Source organism: Oncorhynchus mykiss, chromosome 6 (genome assembly GCF_013265735.2).
Source record: "Oncorhynchus mykiss isolate Arlee chromosome 6, USDA_OmykA_1.1, whole genome shotgun sequence".
NCBI classification, from domain to species: Eukaryota; Metazoa; Chordata; class Actinopteri; order Salmoniformes; family Salmonidae; genus Oncorhynchus; species Oncorhynchus mykiss.
The window spans coordinates 81,503,758-81,524,005 of NC_048570.1; the positions used below are offsets into that span (position 1 = coordinate 81,503,758).

The 20,248-nt window shown below is 43.3% G+C and overlaps 1 protein-coding gene across 2 annotated transcripts in view; it reads right to left on the reverse strand.

The window, feature by feature from the left end:
* LOC110506822 (monoacylglycerol lipase ABHD2) overlaps positions 1 to 20,248 on the reverse strand; it is a 21,138-nt gene continuing 890 nt past the window's right edge. The window contains exons 1-11 of one of the 2 annotated variants that reach the window (XM_036981113.1): positions 18,944 to 19,316; positions 17,126 to 17,215; positions 16,330 to 16,554; positions 11,515 to 11,690; positions 10,264 to 10,431; positions 9,717 to 9,900; positions 7,274 to 7,366; positions 6,689 to 6,787; positions 5,213 to 5,282; positions 4,903 to 4,987; positions 1 to 1,630 (exon numbers count right to left, since the gene is read on the reverse strand). In XM_036981113.1, coding sequence (XP_036837008.1) covers positions 1,419 to 1,630; positions 4,903 to 4,987; positions 5,213 to 5,282; positions 6,689 to 6,787; positions 7,274 to 7,366; positions 9,717 to 9,900; positions 10,264 to 10,431; positions 11,515 to 11,690; positions 16,330 to 16,547 — 1,305 coding nt within the window. In that variant the 5' untranslated portion in view covers positions 16,548 to 16,554; positions 17,126 to 17,215; positions 18,944 to 19,316 and the 3' untranslated portion in view covers positions 1 to 1,418. Of the gene's footprint in view, positions 1,631 to 4,902; positions 4,988 to 5,212; positions 5,283 to 6,688; positions 6,788 to 7,273; positions 7,367 to 9,716; positions 9,901 to 10,263; positions 10,432 to 11,514; positions 11,691 to 16,329; positions 16,555 to 17,125; positions 17,216 to 18,943; positions 19,317 to 20,248 lie in introns of those variants that run through there. The other variant, XM_036981114.1, reaches the window with a different exon arrangement.

Genomic DNA, 20,248 nt, shown 5'->3' on the forward strand with positions numbered 1-20,248 from the left:
CACGATTTTGGAAAAAGTCTTATTTTTAAGTACAAAAATCCTCTACTGGGAAGGTGGACTGTAGGGTTTAGTGAACGTGGGGATCATTTGGGCCGTCTAACTTGAAGAGTTATCAACCTCTCTCCCTCCCGTTCGTTAGTGTCACTGAACTAAACGTTACGCAAAACAAAACAGTTTCTAAACCTTTGTCTTCCGCTAGTCCCATAAAAGAAAGAATAACAAAACGGTTGAATAAAGAAATGTGACATACAACGTATAAAGTGCATTGAATAAAAGTGATAGAACAACGAGACAGTAGGAATGTGCATGGATCTCATTGAGATTGACCACAGGTCAGGTCCGCTAGGTAAAAACCTACCTCCACTGCTTAATATCACTGAGGGGCGAGTGAGATCTTGGATGCATCCCAAAAGGCACCCTATTCCCTTTGTAGTGCTCTACTTTTGACCAGGTCCACTATATTTCACCATAGGAACTAGGGTGCATTGTGAGACATACCCCTTGATTCTACGTGGAATCAAGTGTGAAATAGATACTCATTTTATGGGGGACTCGTGATCTGAAAATAATTGTATAATAATAATAATAATAATAATAATAATAATAAACTATTCCATATTTGTATACCTTCCAAAAAGGGCTGCTATTCACCAAGAAAACATATTTAGGACTAAAACAGACAGAACAGAGAATCAGATCAACCTCATAGAAAAGGTCACATACTAACAGAGCTATCCCGCAGCTCTCCTTCTCAGCACACACGGCCTGCTAAACTAAACTGGCTTTTTATACATTATTTGCGAGTAACATACATTGTATAAAGAGGCTGTGTTGGTTTAAGTCGGCAAACTAGGCTAAAGCCATGGCAGTCGTCAGCAGTGAGCGCACTGTAGCGTACAGTCACTGCAGCTTCATTAGCCCTCAGAGATAGTACTAGGAGGTTTCTTCTGTGCTCGTTTTCTCTACGACTACACATCTACCATGTCACTCTCTCTCCCTCTCTTTTTCTCTACTTGTCGGATGCCAGTTTGTTTTATCCCTTTTTTAAAGTGAATATTTGGTCAAAGTCTCCATGGTTGGATCTCAGGGATCTCTCTTGGTAATGTATACGTAAGGACAGAAGTAGTTGTTCCTCTCCACTCCACTAGTTCCCCTCAGAGACAAAGCACAAAGGCATTTAGTCGTTTTAGTTCCTTCACGTGTAAGGTGGTTTTGGTTAGAGGGGGGCAGCAGGAGGAGTAGAGGCTGAGGGAATAGGGGTACCCAGGAGGAGGAGGAGAGGGTTGAGACAGTAGCCCGAGAAGAGGCGTGAGAGGAGAGAGAGAGAGTAGTAGTTCAAGTTTGGTTAAAGTTTCTCCTCAGTGAGTGGGGAGGGGAGGGTCAGAGGTGAGCGAGAGAGGAGTTCAGGAAGTTAAAGTTTACGCTGCCTTCTCTTCAGGACAGGATGTATTCAGGTTCCCGCTTTTTTGGCATGGCGGTTTCTGTTTTTCCCATTGGCACATGGCGTTGGCGTAACCCACGATCACTTTGTCCATCCAGGTGAGGGGCTGGGGGACGAGCACGGCCCCCTCAAAGAAGCCCAGGTGCCCCCCGTGCAGTGTCAGGGCGAAGATGACATTCTGCTTCTTCTCTGGAGGGGGATAGGGAACAGAAAGGGAGGGGGTAGAATTAGAAGATAGTAGCATCTTTTAAAACATGTTTTTTTAGTTGATAGACAAATGGATAGAAATGTATGAGAGGAATGAGATGAGGGCTACAGTACAGAAAGCAAGTGGAGGAACGGGTGATGGAACCACTGCCTCCAGGGGCATGTGATCCGGGTCGGCAGCACAACCACCGGACCAGCCCCCAGAACCACATGGGAGTCATTTTTTAGAGACAGTTATGTATGGCATCATTCCTGACATTCGGTAAAATATTGAACAGCACACAATGTTACACCAAGGTCGTAAAATGGCGTCATCCGTGTAAAGGGGCAGAGATCTTGAGTCAGGCGTCTAGGAGGACAGGGAGAGGAAGGAGAGCAGGGTCCAGTGCATTAACATCGATCACTATCACCAGGTAGCTCAATAACCCTGATGAAAGATAAATAGAGCCTTGATAAAGGCAATAAACATGTCATATCTATCAGGATTGACCAACTAGAACAATTAACTCATGACTCTGTAGCTGAGCTACTTCATACCGTTCAGTTTAGGTTTTTGTTGAAACACCAATTGTTCAACCCAATCCACTGGGAGGTGCACGTCAACCAAAATGGGACAAGTCACTGATTATAGGCTGTACAGTACAGCCTATTTATAACCTATTTAGTGAGGTTAGTGTTAGTTAGTGTTAGTGAAATGACTGAGCATGTAGCGGGTAACAACAGTATTACAGGTATTCCCCAACTGGTAGAACAGAATCAGGGTTGGGGCTGATTAACAGAATCAGGGTTGGGGCTGATTAACAGAATCAGGGTTGGGGCTGATTAAGGAAGTAAATTAATATTCCAATTCAATAATATAAATGGACCCCTATTTTCCATTACTTGTAAATTAAACAGAAAAGTAGTTAGTGAGGGAAACTGCAGTCTCCGCCTGGTGAGTGTGACCCCACAGGGCTTGTACCAACCATACACTATCTGCTAACATCTACCAGAGGTTATAATAGCCTAGGTGATTCTAGGAAATGACTCATATTTATAAACAATTCAAAAAGGACACCCCAGCTTTCCATTAGGCTGAACCCTGAAGAGGGTTTGATGTAGGAACACATTCATAATAACCCATTCAGTTTGGCTGGCTGCATCTTTTGGGAAGCCATCCTATTGTTTAATAGCGTTTTAAAAAGGACCATGAACTAGACGCAGGGAAAAGTTGAAGCTTGCTTTAAAACAGAAATGAAGTCTAATATGCAGCTTCCATTTTGTGACACGGAAGATAAGGATGAGCAAAGCAGAAGCCTAATTCATCTAAACTACACACTGTTAAGTAATAATAATGTCATATTCTTCATTTGAATAACATTCCATTTAAATCCTAAAATGAAATGGACTTTAACTCTGGGTTAAGCACTACGCACAAGACTCCTGACTTGAGGTTCCAACTAAAAGATTGTTGGCCGGATTTGTCCGCCAGACAGCCCTAATGACATGTACCAACTACCATGCAGCTTAAAGTTTGATTCCAGGTGAGGTGACCACATTAGTTATACAACAGCTTTCACATGTTTCCAGGCTTCCTGTGGCCAGTGTGAGTCAGCCTGACTCTTCTAGGGCAAAGGGGACCGAACCACCAGCTGATTTCCCCTTTCAGAGAGTTAGGCAGGGCAACAGCTGATTTCCCCTATCAGAGAGTGAGGCAGGGCACCAGCTGATTTGCCCTATCAGAGAGTTAGGCAGGGCACCAGCTGAGAATCTCCTCTATCTCCACCCTGCATCTCTGTGTAGTGCAGGACACAACAAGCCAGTGAGCTAGTGTTACCCTCCATCCCAGCTCTGGGACTCTATAAATAACAGGTCACATCACCACCACACATTCAGCACCACTTTGAGGAAACGTGATCATTTCAGTAGGGAACTTCTCTTTAGACCTACCCCTTCAATGCAGATCTGTAAGGAAGCAATATTGTGGAAGCTCTACCACTACACAGCTTATACCCAACCAGAACCTTCAGACATGCTTACATTAAAGGGTAAGGGCCAAGGGAGAGGGATAGAGAGCAATTTGGGATGGGCTGTTCCAGAAATCCCGTGAGAGATGAGAACTGGCTAGAGTACTGTCCAGTCCATGGATCTAAAATAATCCAACAAATGGTGACTAGTTGGTAGTGCTGAGGTGGTTGTTTCCATAAATAGCATGCTTTCCTTTACTGCTCCATTTGATCAACCCAGTAAACCCTTGAGGATTAAGCTGATTGGCCGCTATTCTCAGTGTTCTATTTTAAAATGATAGAACACCCTTCATGTTAACCTCAGTCATTAGAATCAGTTAGTGTTGAAAAAAATGACAAACTTAAGTTTGCATGTCTAAAAAGGTAAGGCCTAGCGATGTCTAGAGTCTAAGTCACGAGCACACGAGGAGACAGAGGCTCTCATCTGTGTGATACACTACCGTGTGTGTGTGTGTGTGTGTGTGTGTGAGAGTTAGAGCCAGTGTTAATCAGTCAGACATTCCCAACACACCTAGTTCTACATACCGCCCCCTCCCTGGCCTGGGTGTGGGACTTAAAGGATTCATCTGTCTATTCCAGCCCTGCTGTTTCAGAGACAAAGTAAGGGAGAACTTTGTACCAGGTGTTGAACTGGTGAAAACACAGTAGACTTCTAATGATTTCCCTTGTGTTAGTACACAAAAAACATGTGCACATACTGTTCTGTACATTAAAAAGTGACTTTTCAAAGTGGCTTGCTGACACCAAACACCAAGTTCAATTTAGCAATGTGTTTTTCTCACTGTTACAGTACTGACTAACTTCTTAATGGAGTGGGGCTGCATGATCGGATTCTCTGGATGCCTCTTCTCAATAGCTAAAAAAACAACTTCAGCGCACAATTATTTTAATGTAGCTCCGCATAAAGGCATGTTGTACAAACATCTGTTGTAACTAGAAATGCCACGATCGACATTTTGTACAAACGTCTTTGTCTGTGTTAACTATAATGACATTGCATTATAACAGAAGCAGGACACAGCCAGTCCAAGTATAGATTACATTTTTTCAAGTGGGGAATAACACATGCACATGTTTATCTCTGGGGAAAAGGTGTCCTGGGGGACCGGATAGGGCGGTTCGAGCCGAATGGCCCTGTGTCTCTGTAGGGACGAGCTCTGAGAAAGTGTAAGAGAGTGTGAGAGAGAGTGAGTGTGAGTGAGTGAGTGAGTGAGTGAGTGAGTGAGTACTAATAAAGGGGTGTGTTACCTGCCAGTGTGCGAGGGATGGTGAGCAGAGACCCGTGCACCAGAGGATCGTCTGCAGAGTTGACCAACAGAAGTGGCACGTCAACCTAAAAAATACAACCATAATTAGATATACTGTATGCAATACACAGGCCCAATAAGAGTCCACTTAGACACAAGCTTAAATCATGAACTCTCCAAAGACCTCACTGTTCTAACAACTTCCTTTAGTACATCTCTGATATTCAGACACACATACATGTTTACAAAAGTATTCTTAATTCACACAGGAGAGAGAGGGATAGAAGTAGGGATAAAGAGTATCAACCTACATTGTGAATATAATGCACACAGCTCTCCTTCTCGTAGTATTCTTTGAGGGAGTTGTGCCCGTGGAACTTCCTGCAGAGACAGGAGGGGTGACAGGTCACAAAACAAAGCAGCATGCTGTGGAAACTGGAGAGGGATTATTAAGTGACATACTATGTGGGTGAGCACATCCCTATGAACCATGCACAGCAAGATACTCAGAGGCCTTAGAGCTGGGCGATATAGCAAATTCATGTTTTAGAACAATGTTCAAAATGCCTGTATCGCAAGAATCAAGTTAAATATATATATATTTTTAAACTGTCTTTTTTCTCATCTCCTTTGCTCCTTCTGTGCTGTGTTCACTGTGCACCTTCCCCCTGACACACCACAACAAAGACTAAAGAGCACTTCTTCCTCTCTGACAACGAGCAGTTTAAAATCTCTATCTGCATTTAAACTAAACCATTCTAATGATACCCTTTTCATGTCTCAACTCCCAACACGTAGAACAGAGCAGACCTTACTAAGACGTGAGTATCAACGACTTGGGCAAATGTCTGCTCAGTTCCTGTCGTGCGCAGCATTGCGGTAACACCACCGCTAGCAGCATTTTAGCCACATGCAATGAGCATAAAAATACACATTAATATCCAGAATTTGCAACTCGTTCTCACTTGATTTCAATATCTAAACAAAGTGAACAGAGTTCTTCAAACAGGTGGAGATGGACAGGAGGGTGTATTCAGAACAGTTCAACTGTTCTACCATGTTAGCAAGCAAATACACCCAAGTTGGCTAGACTTGAAATATAAAGATTAGCTGGCTACTCATTAGAAGGTGGGCTTGAGAGGTTGACCTGTGTTCATCATCTATGCCTGCTACCTTAAGTTAGTCATTATTAGTGAATGTACATTGTGCCTGGTTCTGGTTAAGTTTGTTTAAAAAAAGGCAATTTTCATTGACAGATTTGAAAGCCAGATCAGTGATTATTGCAAAAAGGCAGGTTAAACTATTTTGATAAAATGATTTAATTATTAATGGGTCTTATGGTTGAAGGCTTAGGTATAATTGTACAAGCCCTGAATTCCTTATGAAATGCAGTGTTTTGACCTTAAATTGTGCAACAAAGCTTATTTCAAGATTTAAAATCGAGAAACTCCCATACGCGATAATCGCCCAGCCCTGCTCAATGGCTCCTAGCATATTGTTCCTATGTATTGACAAAACTCAAAACGTTTGGCTTGAACTTCAGCAGGTGCTGTTGAGTGTTGACAGTTTATTTTAAACATACAGCCATAAATCTCACATTGACCCCCTGTGAAATCAGTTCTAAATATTGTAGTGTTGAGAACTCAACACTGATTTCACAGGGGGTCAATGTGAGACCGGTTGCTCACAGGAATAATTGCATTGTGTCATTTTAGCATGTGTTCCTTATTAGATTCTATTTAGTGTCTTTTACTCAAACGTATTGAGGGGGAAAGCGTGTCCTATACCTCATGATGGTTTCATCGATCTGCATGAGGGAGGTGGCCGTGTAGAGCCGGCTCAGGTCTGCATCCTCCATCTTCGTTGCACTTCCAAACAGACTGCCCCTGTAAACACACACACAAAATGTTGAGACATGGCGTTGAAACACGTGACAACACTAGTTATTCTCAGTAAAAATCTATACCTTTACCAGGAATTTCCGTGCGTAATTGCCTCCATTTCATTAGTTAAATAGTTTGCCTCAGGGAGCTGCTCTGTACAGGTTTGGTGTTCTCCTCCATGGGGAATTTACTGATCTGCTGGGTTGTGACTGAGTTAAGTCCAAGCCATTTGTCATAGATCTTAAATAATATAAGCCATTTAGCAGAGAGTTTGATTTCCTATGGGTGGCCCCAGCAGGGCTTGAATGGGTGTTATCATGTGATGAAAGCTCCCAATCACCACATGGAGTTTCCACCATATGGCTTTTACAGTAATTTGGCCATTTCAGATGTATGAGAAGTGTCATGGCCCTAGGGTAGGGGCTAGGGGTTTCTTTGGACTGGGCCTACCAGTGTGAATGTGCTAAGTATTGGAACAGGGCTGAGTACCTGTGTGAAAGGATGATCTTCTTCATGTTGTCGGCCATGAGGAAGTTGTAGAAGCGTCTGCACTGGTCCCACTGTAGGAACGTCTCCTGGGCCCTGTATATACACACACACACACACAAACACACGGAAGTCAGTTGTGTGTAGAGAGAGAACTAATTATATTGTTGTCATGTTTATATCAGTTTGGCCTGACAACCAACATACTCAAAAGTTGGCTAAAGCATGAAACACAGGTTTCATCACTGTAGGCCAATGCAGGACAACAAAAAACCTGCTGCCAACAACACTTTGTACTCTTGAAGCTGACATGCTATCCATCACCCCACATGTTAAATCCGCAGAACGATCTCTTACTGCACTATGAACTCACCAACACTACCTAGCTAGCAACTAGCTAATAACTAGCTAGCAACAAGCTAGCAGTACCCATCTAGGAATTAGCTAGTCCAACTTCATATCTGCTAGTGCACATGTGAAACAAGGTTGAGGAGTAACTGATTACATGTTATCAGTTACATGTAGGCTAAATCAGAATTTTTTGCCTGACCATAAGTTCAGAGACCTCTATGATGACACACTAAATGTGTTTGATGGATCCTTGTTGTCTTCTTCTAATGCCTCCTAAGGGGGAAGTCATCGAAAAAGTAACTTAAAGTAATCAGATTACATTGCTGATTACAATTTAACAGGTAACTAGTAACTAAAAAATTACATTTAGAAAGTAATCTACCCACCCAACCCTGATGAGAAATACTACAGAGGTAGCATATATAGTGAGAACTATGCAGCAGGCATAACAATCTCATTCAACAGATGGCATGGGCAATGACAAAAGACAAGGCTTTAGCTATGACAGACAGGAATGGAAAATATAACAGAGGTATAAAGACTACTCCCATTTCACAAAAGTCCAGTCTGCCTGGTCCTGACACACACACGAACACACTGTTTACTCTCTGGACAGAGCAGAGTGTTCCTGCCAAGAGACGTTGGCCACGTTTCAAACTCAAAAGGTGTGGTTCAGAAACACCACACGTTTCACAGAGTTCCATCTACTCCATCTCAGAGCTTGCGCAATACCACATCTAGAAACACCAGAGTTGTGTGTTTTCAGTCACTGTATTGTGATAAAAAGTTTCTCCGTCACAACAAAAGCTCAAGTGTTTACAAAGTCTATGCTCAGTATGATAACAGGCAGTCTGCTTTAGACCCAAGTGTAATCAAATAGATCACAGGGACTAAGACAGAAGGGAAAACACTGAAACAACTTCCATGGAAGAACTGCATGGTGCATGAAAACTAACAACCCAGGCTAACGGAGCAGCCAACAGTATGAGTCTGTTTCAGTACTCAATAACACAGACCTACTGTACTGTAGCCTACATCTTTGCCTACCTCAAAAGACTTGGCAAGGCAACAACCAGTTGTCTACAGCGGAGACAGACCGGCACCCAGGCAAGGATAAAAGGCAGGGCATCTGTCCTCTGTCTTTGTTGTGTTAGTCACCAGTCCACTGAGATCACAGATAAAGCCAAACTACAGGAAATGATCAATGATGCTGGAGAAAAAACAGGATCCCAGCTACTCTCAGCCTTGTTGCCATCTTGTCAGACAGAAAGCTGCTGGGCAAAATTAATTCCATCTGAGTGAACCTCCTTTTACAGAGAACCAAGGCTCAGAAGTAGGACAGACAGAGCACTTGTATTCAAAGCAATACACTTGGAAAGTAGATTACGTCACAAAGGTGCATAAAAGATGACGGCCCCCCCATGTAATTACCATAAAACGCCTCGCTTGCTAAGTTCGCCATATTGTACATTGCTCTCTGTTACTAATTTATTATATTGGCATTAGCACAGTAGACATGATTCTAATTCTAGCGCCAAGACAGTGGCAATTTGAAAAAACTAAAAAGTGCCGTAGTTTACAAACTCAGTGGATAGTGCTCAAACTAAGACATATCTGAATTCCTTCATCTTTATGCGCCTTCGCCATTGGTAAAACACAACTGAACAGTATGTCATTTTTGACAGCTAACCAACTGCACAGTAAATAGAAACACCAGCTAGCTAACTTCACTAAGTTGGGGAAAAACCCTTATTTACACTAAGTTAGCTACGTTACAGCTCATTGTTAACAAGCATAACACATTGCCTTTAAGACAATGTGTCTCCACTTTTTAAATTGTGATGTTTATGACACCTTCACTGACCTAGTATACAGCTGTGTAAAAAGGGCATATAGTATGTAATGCAACAAACACCATTAGCTAGGCAAAATGTCCATTCTGCGTCCTTACGTAGCAATTATAATACACAAACGTGTGGAGCACTGCAATTTGTAACTCCACGGATGAACACTGGATAGCCATTTTGAGCAGCTCTTACATGTTGCTTTTGCGTACTTGCACAGGGTTTAAATAAGTCTTAAGACCGTAGCCCACCTGAGTGCACTGTATCCCTGGCAGACGCTGACGCAGCACAGCACTCTCTCCTGATTGGTCCGGTTCTCTCCCAGGAACTTGCACACGATGTTGCCTCCGAGGCTGAAGCCCACCACTATGAGGTGGGTGTGAGGGAACATCTTCTTGATGTAACCCACCATGGACGCAAACTCCCACGTGCAACCTACCAGAACAAGCACAAGCACACGGACCAGAGCAAAGACATTACATACTGGGGCTTTGAGTTGGTTCATTTCCTTGGTAGCATAATTCATGGCCACTGATCTGAAATCAGGGTGGTGTGGTAAAAACCTGTCTTTCACCTATACCTTCTTGTTGTTGCTTTGTGTGTGTGTGCACATGTGTGTGTTTTATTAGGAGTATGTGTGTGTGCGCATGTGTGTGTTTTATTAGGAGTATGTGTGTGTGCGCATGTGTGTGTTTTATTAAGAGTATGTGTGTGTTTTATTAAGAGTATGTGTGTGTGCGCATGTGTGTGTTTTATTAGGAGTATGTGCGTGTTTGTACACGCCTGTGTAGTCCTCACCGTAGGTGAACATGCGAGGTGAGGTGAGCTCGATGTTGGGCAGAGCACCCAGGTGATTGAGCACAGCACACCTGTAACCTTCCTTCTGAGAGTGACCCACAAAGGTGCGGATGTAGTGCTTCTCGCTATGGTTACCGATCCCCGGGCATATCACCATGGTGACGTCATCTGTTGGAATAGCAAACATACGGACAGATGGATCAGAGGCCCGTTTGCAAATGAAAATATGTAAAGGCAAGATTACACGTCCTCATGGGCCGATCATTGCACGGTGTGGTACGTAAATATGACAGGCAGCAAACAGAGACAGTATGGTGCCTCAATAAAACCTCTATAGGATGAGATGTCCCAGTCACTCAAATAATAAAACAACAAGTAGCCTAGTTACCAGAGGCTCTTTATTACCTTTATTTAACAGGCTAGTCAATTAAGAACAAATTGTTATTTACAATGACGGCCTGACAAGAGGCAAAAGGGATATAAATCTATATGTTTTAATAACTAAGATAAAACAGACAACACAGACAGAAGCCACTGGCAACATCACAACTAGAACAGGAAACTAAGTGGATGTGTGGAGTAAAGCAACATGCTTCCTTCCATATGGCAACGCAAACTAGTGACCATTAGAAACTACCACATCTCAACTCGGAGGTCAAAACAAATTATCTACGTCGCAAATGGCACCCTATTCAGTACACTACTTTGTCACTTGGTCAAAAGTAGTGCACTAAATAGGGAATAGGGTACCATTTGGGTCACAGCCCCTGATCTCATCACCTTAGCTGAAAGTAGAGGTAGTAGAGTTTACCAAGAGTCACGGTCTGTAAATCTGTGTCCTCAACAACACTGACATAATAAATCACCTACAGAACGGGAAATGGAACCAGAGGGTAAACAAGTCAATGGCCCAAAGACGCCAAAACCGCCCTGACAAACTGAGCCCAGACAGGACCGATACCGTACATAGGACAGGTCCATAGCACAACATTGGGCTGATGAATTTGCTCTCATGCTTCCAATGAGCTCATTCAACAGCTTTCCTTCCCATTGCACTTCTCTCCTTGGTCATTGCTGTAAATGACAATGTTTCTCAACCAGTTAACCTAGGCATAGAAAAGGTAAGGCAAGCACATCTCAATTGAGGGGGATGTTTTTGTTTTTGAATGTTTATATTGAAAAAGAGAGTCCTGTGCCAATAGAGATTCTCCATTCTTGATAAATGATCCATGAATGATTGAAATAGCCCACCTCCTGTCCGGTGGTCCCCCATGGGCTCGAAGAGGTCAAAGGTGGCGGTGGCCCCATCCTGCATGGGTAAGTACTTCCTGAGGCCTATGGGGTGAGGGCAGCTCACACGCCCCATCTTGCCATACAGTGCTGTCTGTAGGTGGCCACTTTTACCCCACAGCAGGGGCGGAATGTACCTGCAAAACACACAGATTCACTATGGGCTGTTCTGGCTCGGACAAGGCTTACTTTGTCCAAGGCTTACTTAGTTAATTTACTTTACTCAAGAGATGAAAGGTTTATTTGCAGGTAATAAAATCCATTGTAATTCTTGGTATAGGTCCTAGGAGCTCTAACACATAGGCTAGTAGCCTAAATCGCACACATACAGTACACTCTACAATGCCATGCTAACTTGAGATCTGTGCACAGAAACGTGTGTGGAATGTGCAACAGTGTCCATAAGAGGTTTCTGTAAGAAACAAGCACACAACAGCATTAGGATGTCCCTTGAAGTAATAGAATAACTTTACTTGATGACTTATTCTTGCTTACAGTTGTCTTTCAGTCGGTCAGCTAATGTAGTATACAATTTTACTTGTATTAAACCTTTAACTAGGCAAGTTAATTAAGAACTCATTGTTATTTACCATGAAGATCTACTAAGTGGCAAAAAGGCCTCCTGCGGGGAACGGGGCTGGGATAAAACCATTTTTAAAAAGGTAGGACAAAACAGACTTGACGAAAGAGACACCAATACTACATAAAAAAAGAGAGACCTAAGACAACAACACAACATGAAAACAAAGCAGCAGCTCAACACAGTAGCAACATGACATGGCAGCAGCTCAACACAGTAGCAACATGACATGGCAGCAGCACAACACGACAACATCACAGGGGCAGCAGCACAACACAGTAGCAACATGACATGGCAGCAGCACAACACGACAACATCACAGGGGCAGCAGCACAACACAGTAGCAACATGACATGGCAGCAGCACAACACGACAACATCACAGGGGCAGCAGCTCAACACAGTAGCAACATGACATGGCAGCAGCACAACACGACAACAACACAGGGGCAGCAGCACAACGTAACACAGTAGCAACACAACACAGCAGCAGCACAACGTAACACAGTAGCAACACAACACGGCAGCAGTACAACATGACAACACAGTAGCAACACAACACGGCAGCAGTACAACATGACAACACAGTAGCAACACGACAATAACAAAGTGGCAACAGCACAGCATGACAACAGCCCAAACGTGGTTAAGCACAGACAACAAGGGCAAAAAGGTGGGTGGTTTATTTGCTGTGTTGACTTTCAGTCACAGTGCGTTGGAACAACATTTACACACAGCGGGGGACAGGGAAGAGATTCACATTCCTAAGTAGAACACACACGAAGCTGACCATCCTTGATAATGCATCTGCCCTGGTACTGTATCTGTATGGGAGTAGACGTAGGTAAGGGTCCAACCCTGCAGGAGATCAAAGTGGATCTATCTGCTGCTAGCACTGCAGTAAGACATGAGCTGGGCTAGTCATATCACAGTCATACAATCTACCATCTCACATCCGCACACTGAGTTTAGCACAGAAGTACAGCGAACATTTAGCAGGAAACCCTTGGCAAATGGCCAAAAACAAGTAGTGGTTTCCATTTTAGGTCTGTTTATAGATTAGCAGCCACGATAACAAAAGAAGGAGATCGATGTTGACAATTGCAATGTCCTCAAATGTAGCTTTGGCCTACTCACTCTGGCCTTAAAATGTTATGTCCCTGTGATGAAATTGAGATAAATAGAACTAGCTAGGCAGCTCCCTGACTGGAGCGAATAGCTAGGCAGCTCCCTGACTGGAGCGAATAGCTAGGCAGCTCCCTGACTGGAGCGAATAGCTAGGCAGCTCCCTGACTGGAGCGAATAGCTAGGCAGCTCCCTGACTGGAGCGAATAGCTAGGCAGCTCCCTGACTGGAGCGAATAGCTAGGCAGCTCCCTGACTGGAGCGAATAGCTAGGCAGCTCCCTGACTGGAGCGAATAGCTAGGCAGCTGTGAGGCTGTTTGCAGAGATAACCAAGGCCGGAGATAACCAAGGTCAGGGTGAACCATGGTCAGGGTGATCCTCTCCCAGTCAAAGGATGGACTGACGGTCCACACACATGGGTGGGGAGTGTACACACTGGTACAGTAAATATCGTCAGCGAGCAAAGTCTGTTGCTAAATCAACAGTTACACAACCCCCTCAATCTCATCTTCCTTCACTGTCATTAGAGCAGTCTGAGCACCTGGACATTACTTCCCTTACATAACGCCCATCTCAAAACACACAATGACCGCTGATGCTTCCCCACACCATTACTAATATTACAGATAAGACCTCCAACCCCTGTGTAAACATCATTATCAACTCTGACGTAGGTAGAGTTAGGGAGGTAGCATGAAGTAGAACAGGAAGCAGGAGTACTCCGGACCTCCAGGCTGATTTAAATATCCCCGATATAGACTAATACACTAAAGTCTTGGTCAGGTTTGATTCCCCAGAACATTCTCGCTCTGCGAATTATCCTCGACTGGCAGGGATGACGTAATGTTGTCACAGGAGGATTAAGAGGACAAGGGGAGGAGTCCAGGCAGGCAGGCGAGGGGGGGCAACAGACCAGCTAAGACCACAAGCAAAGGCTATGGCCCAAAACTGTTCAAATGACTCATCTGACATGACTGATGAAAGCTACACTTATCTACTGTGTGAATGAAATCAGTCTGTCATATTGCCTACACTTTAGAGTGGTGTAGGTCTGGGTGCTCCAGTCAAGACATTCCAGCAAACCTGTGTCCACACGCATGTAGCTACATGTCTGTGCACAAGTTTGTGTCCTCATGCATGTATATGTGCACGAGTGTGTGCACTGTAACCTGCTGTCGCCCTTGACAGTCAGCAGCAGACCAAAGCAAAGGAAACAGAAGCCAGCGTGGGCTGATAGATAGACAACTAAGGGTGTTGTCTGAGGTACAGATCAAAGTCACAGGTCTGTTCTATAGGAGGTCTGATTTAATAACTAGCCTTTTGATATGATGCAATACACATCCCTCTGATCTACTGTCTGAAGGGGTAACCACAACACTTTTTGGGGGTAAAATCATGGGGTAAGAGTTGGAGCTAAACAAAACCTAAGCTCAACGAGGCATTCATAAATGATATTCTTCAAAAAAAACAATAGCTACATATCATTAATCTAAACATTCAAAAACGGATGTACCAATCCCACATTGCCCCTTTACAGGGCTGGTTTCCTGAACACAAAGCCATCCGAGACAGATTGAGATAAAAGGCCAAGTAGACCTCTGATCATGGAAACCTGGCTTCACTCAGCATCAGAGAAGAATGGCTCTGCTGCACATCACTCCAGTGCAGGACCTGCCCTTTCAGAGGCGAACTCCCAAACTACTTAGGCTATTCCCAAACTCTCCGTAGGCTAAATTTAATAAAATATTTCAGCTGCGCCCTTATTTTCTAGAATACAATGACAGATGGAATGCATGGACTGCTTTGAACACAGTCGTTGCCCCCCTGTCTCATATTTCCTCCACTGTGTACCTCTCTCCTTCTCCATGATTGATCTGTCCGTGGTCACCGTGTTGGAAACAGTGTTATGCAACTCGACTGGGTGTCACTAGGAGTTACACAAACCGTCTTGGACCATTAGTCAGCATAAACAGAGCCAAGGAGCAATTGATGAATGAAAGACAGCCCTACTAGCCCAATATCCTTTTACACACGTTCTGTCTTGGCAAGCTTTTGACTGAGTACAGCCCAGTGGAGGGATATAGTGCAAAATTAAGATTAAAATTTATTTATTTATTTATTTATTTATTTATTTATTTATTTAATTAAGAAGCAATTCACCTACTGATTAGTATAATGAACCTTTAAAATTATAAAATCTGCAAGAGTTGGAGCTAAACAAATTGTCTTATCATATACTTATTAAGCCTATGACTAGATAAAATTAACTGACGGCAAATGTTTAACTGGGCATCCCTCCCTGAGGAAGTCTGGAACATTCCAGGTCCGTTAGTCACGGCTAAAAACACACAGACAGACTGTCAAACAAAAGCAAACAGCGCACATGAACACACACAAACCTCAAACTACATCTACAGTCTGTTTGGATAAAAAGTATCTGCATCCCAATTCCCTACGTGCACTAGTCTTGACCAGAGCCGTAAGGGAAGCACTTGTGGCCAGAGATTTGAGATGGAGTAACAGAGGCTTACATAATGAGACAGCAGCTGAGGGAAGCCTCCAGAGTCTCCCACTGGGCTTCAGACTCCCTTAAGACAGGACTATTAGGCCAGTAGAGTAGAGTACTGGCTCTGAACCATGCCACACATTCAGAGAAACCTCTAGTCATACAGGAGTATCGTTTTTTTCCACAACACACAGGAGTTCTTTGGAATGTGGGACTAGATGTAGGCTATAGTGTAGAGTGACAACAGAAGTGTTGGTGCGATCTTGGCAAGGCGATCATGGGGCAGTGGTCCAATTACAGGCTACTGAAAACCCCCTGAACAAATCATAGGACCCCAATAAGCTATAAAATACTTGTGGCCTTGGGTTAGAGTGTCCGCCCTGAGACTGGAAGGATGGGTTCCCCCGGTCGAGTCATACCAAAGACTGGAAAAATGAGACCTGATGGGTCTCTGCTTGGCACTCAGCATTAAGTTATATTGGGGGTAAAGACCTGCACTAGACTAGTGTCCTGTATGGTCGCAGAACACGGCCAAAGACTGAACCACAGGCAGAAAGGTCACTCACTCTTTGGTCAGGATGGGGCAGGACTTGAGCAGGAAGCGGTTCAGGGGCGTGTCCTGGTAGGTGATGTCAGGAGCGGCGGTGGGACTCTTGAGGTTCAGGCAGCGGACGATGACATACAGCACCGTGGCGACCGCTGCCAGCTTCATGCCGTCGAACATGGCCGGCATCTCCGGGGCGACGATGGTGTAGTCATAGTAGCCCGAGTCTTGGGTGGCCATTGTGCCTCTGAGACAAACACAGAGAAGTAAACAAAGCGTTAGACTGTAAATACTCCACTTAGAACAAATACAGCTAGTACGGATGATCCTGCTACACAGAACACATTAAATCAACTAGCCTACATCAGCCATGCTCACTAGTACACTGATTAACTGTACCCTGGACAACAAAACTACATTAATGTCACTTTAAAACTTACATCTTGTTCACCAAACTTAATCAGTGGCCGTAAACAGTGTGGACCATGGAACAAACAGGGCACAAAGTGGTCTAGCTATTTCTCTGTCAAAAAGAGGAATTCAAGGCATGTAGCCTAGCAACAGCTAAATATGTTTCAGCTGCCTGCTAGGAGCAATGACAGAAGCAGAAAATTAACAAAGCCAATGATGGTAAACAGACTGGCCAAAACAAAAAGAGATGGTGGAGAAAGAGGTAGGCTGGTTTACAGTCCAAAAAGAGGAACTTGTGGTATGTAAATATGAGAGTCAGATGATGAGGTAGTTTAGATAAAACAAACAAACTTCCGACCATGGATAGGAAAGAGTTGAGCAATTCTATCAAACAATTATTTACTTACAATTTAGGTTTAAATTCAATAAAAAGATGATCCACTCTGTCCAACAGCCTTTATTTGTGCAGTGACAGAGTCACAGTGACGTGGTCAAATCTGGAAGAAAAACAATGTTTTAAAACAGGTGTTACGAATTTGCACGATCTGCCAAGACAACCCAACAGAACATCAGAGAAATTGTGCCTCTTCATATCTCCATACTAGACTTCTTTCCTTTAACATGGTTCTACAATCCCTGTAGTTCCTCTTCAATATTAAGCACTGACCTCAAACCAGTCATTTGTGACGGATGTGATAAAGTTCATTTGTCTCCTTGGTTAACAAGAGAGTATGCAGTGATCGATCCTAACAGCCCCATTACTAACAGTGATCCCCGCTGTCCTCCACTGCTCCAAATGGAATTCCCTGTAGAGCATGGAATTACTGCACTCTCCAATCAGAAAGAACACTATCTGATAAGAATCAATTACATTAGCCATGGCCACTAAGGTCAGCAGGCCGAGCACTTCTATGAATCCTTTCTAAGGCTGTGTGCACTAGGCCTATATAGGGAATAGGGGATGTAAACTAGGCTCTGTGTGTTCACCTCTATACCATCTAGAATGCATTAGTTATGTCCTAATAACAACTGCAGTAACTACAAGCCACTTTTTTTGGGGGGGGGGGGGGGGGGTTGAAACCATTCTTTGATTTCATGGATGCTCAGAGCTTGCATCCATAGCTCTGTCTATGAATTTGAGTGTTATTACATTTCTCAAACCCTATCCCTCTGCATTTTATTAAAACAAGTGATGGGTGGCCGCTTTGTTGTTGTTTCATGTAAACTGCAGATTGCCTCTGATGTGGGAAGGCCAGTCAGTCATCCAGCATGATCACTGATGTAGCCTTAAATCATTTAAGGGGGGGGGGGCACGTGCCTCAATAGGCCACGGATAGCCTGTGCTAAGAATCACCGCCTGCCCTGCCATCATGAGATACAATAACATTCCAGAGCTGCGTAGTTGAGAGATTAGGGAACCCACCACGGGCTCAGCCCCATAACACCCTACTCTTTAATCTGTCTGTCACAGTAGCGAACACTTGCAGCTGGGCATGAGTGAGAATGCAGAGCGATGGTTTACCCCAAATTTAACTCTCCTGTTTTAGTTATCACATGGACCACTTTTTTTCCACATGTGTATTGGTAGGCAGGTGTAGGAATAATTTGCCTAAGTGTGTGATGATGATGATGACAATAGGAATAGGAACACACTGCATGAGAAGACAATTACCTAGCAAGCTAATTTAGTTAGCCATTTCAGTAAATGCAGATTATCATGGTGCGCAGCAAGTCAAGTTCAAGGGAAACCCACCACCAGCTACATACAGTACGCACCATGCAGTCCCCGCTGCTTTTTCTATCAATGGCTTTGCCACCGACATGTAATGCTGGACACAGCAATATTTTAGATGGCTTTCGTAAAATAAAAATGTTTTTGTCGACATAGGTAATAATATAGTAAACAAGTAAGAGAGGACTAGTACTGTAACGTTAGCTCGATGCTATTTGGCAAAGGGCCCCAACTCACCATCCCTGCTTTTCGCGCATCCACGAGCTAGTGGTGGAATGAATGTTGACAACCTCTCTCGCAGTATGTCAAACCAACATACAGCTAGCGAACTAAGCAAGGTATGTGTTCAAATGGAAAATTACATTTGTTAGGTAGTTAGCATACCTTGCTTAGTTCGATAGTGGTGTGTTCAGCTAGCTAAACCGACGAAAACAACACAGCTCCCTGCGCCCCGTCCCTAATCGTAACAGACAGAAATAGCTGGCAAACTAACCTCGTTACCGTCCTCTCCTACACCGTGTCCAGTCTTTTCCTTTTCTCCTTTGTGTCTGAATCCGTGTCTTTCCATAGGGATGTTTCTATATTTATCTCGAAATAATTTACGGTCCGTCTTTTCTATTATTTCCCTCCCTGTCGATGGACATGCATTAACATGTAGCTACCGCTAGACTGACATCTCGGAATTCACTTCCTATTCCTATCTCATTTGCATATGATTCCCCTTATTCTATTGGGTTACAAACGCAGATACGTAATTTCTCTGACGTATTTTCCCCATCTCTTACACAGCGCGGCTCCAGTTTCTTTACAGCAATTGGCTAAAGAAAATTAATATAATTGTATCCCCCAAAATATATTCAGGAAAATAACACGCTTTACATATTCATCCGTAATTTAATATATAGCTAGCTCAATGATCACAACCTATTGCTGAAACGTGTGGAGCGTCGTGCGTCAATGTATAAACCAATATAATTGGGTCTCATATAATCCATTTCATTGATCAAATGATCAATAGCATACAGTCTTTCTTAGAATGTGCAAGAAGCATGAGGATGCCTCCAAACAACAGTTATGTTACATTAATACATTCCCTTTTAGAAAAAAATCGGAGCACTTCGTTCAGATAACCTACACATTTCAGCTGAATATGTAAAGACTTGTCTTACAAATCCTTTCTTATTCCTTCAAGCAATAACTTTTGTGCAAACACACAACTTTCCCAATGAATCACACACATTCACAACAATATAACAAATTCATTTTCAAGAGTCAAATGTACTTGTAGGCTTTTGATCTGTAATTACTGTAATTACTTGATGTAAGTTTGACCCATAGAGATAGTTACAGTAGTGATTCCCACACTGTGGGGCGCGCCCCCGGGATGTAACATTTTTAAATTGTGTAGTGCATCATCAGTTTTTCTCTTGTCATGTTATTACATACCTTAGAGTTATTTATAACTTTCCAGAAATGTCCAGATCAACAAGCCCATGTCAGCTAATGTTTTTCAGCTAGGTTTTTTAGCCCATAGATTTGGTTGTAATGTTCAGTCACTCAAATATCACATAAATACACACTAGACATGGGAAAATCTATAGAATTGCAAGGAAATTAGCTTTAAAACTGAAAAAACTGATGCACCCAGTGACAAAATGTGTGTAATTGCGGGAAATAATCTTTAAACCTGCACATGTTCCTCAACACCAACAAGAGGGTGTGAGCAATTTGTCACATGAACAGGGCTTGTTCTCATATAAATAGGCGTGGTGCACACACAGGGGGGGGGTTCTCCAAT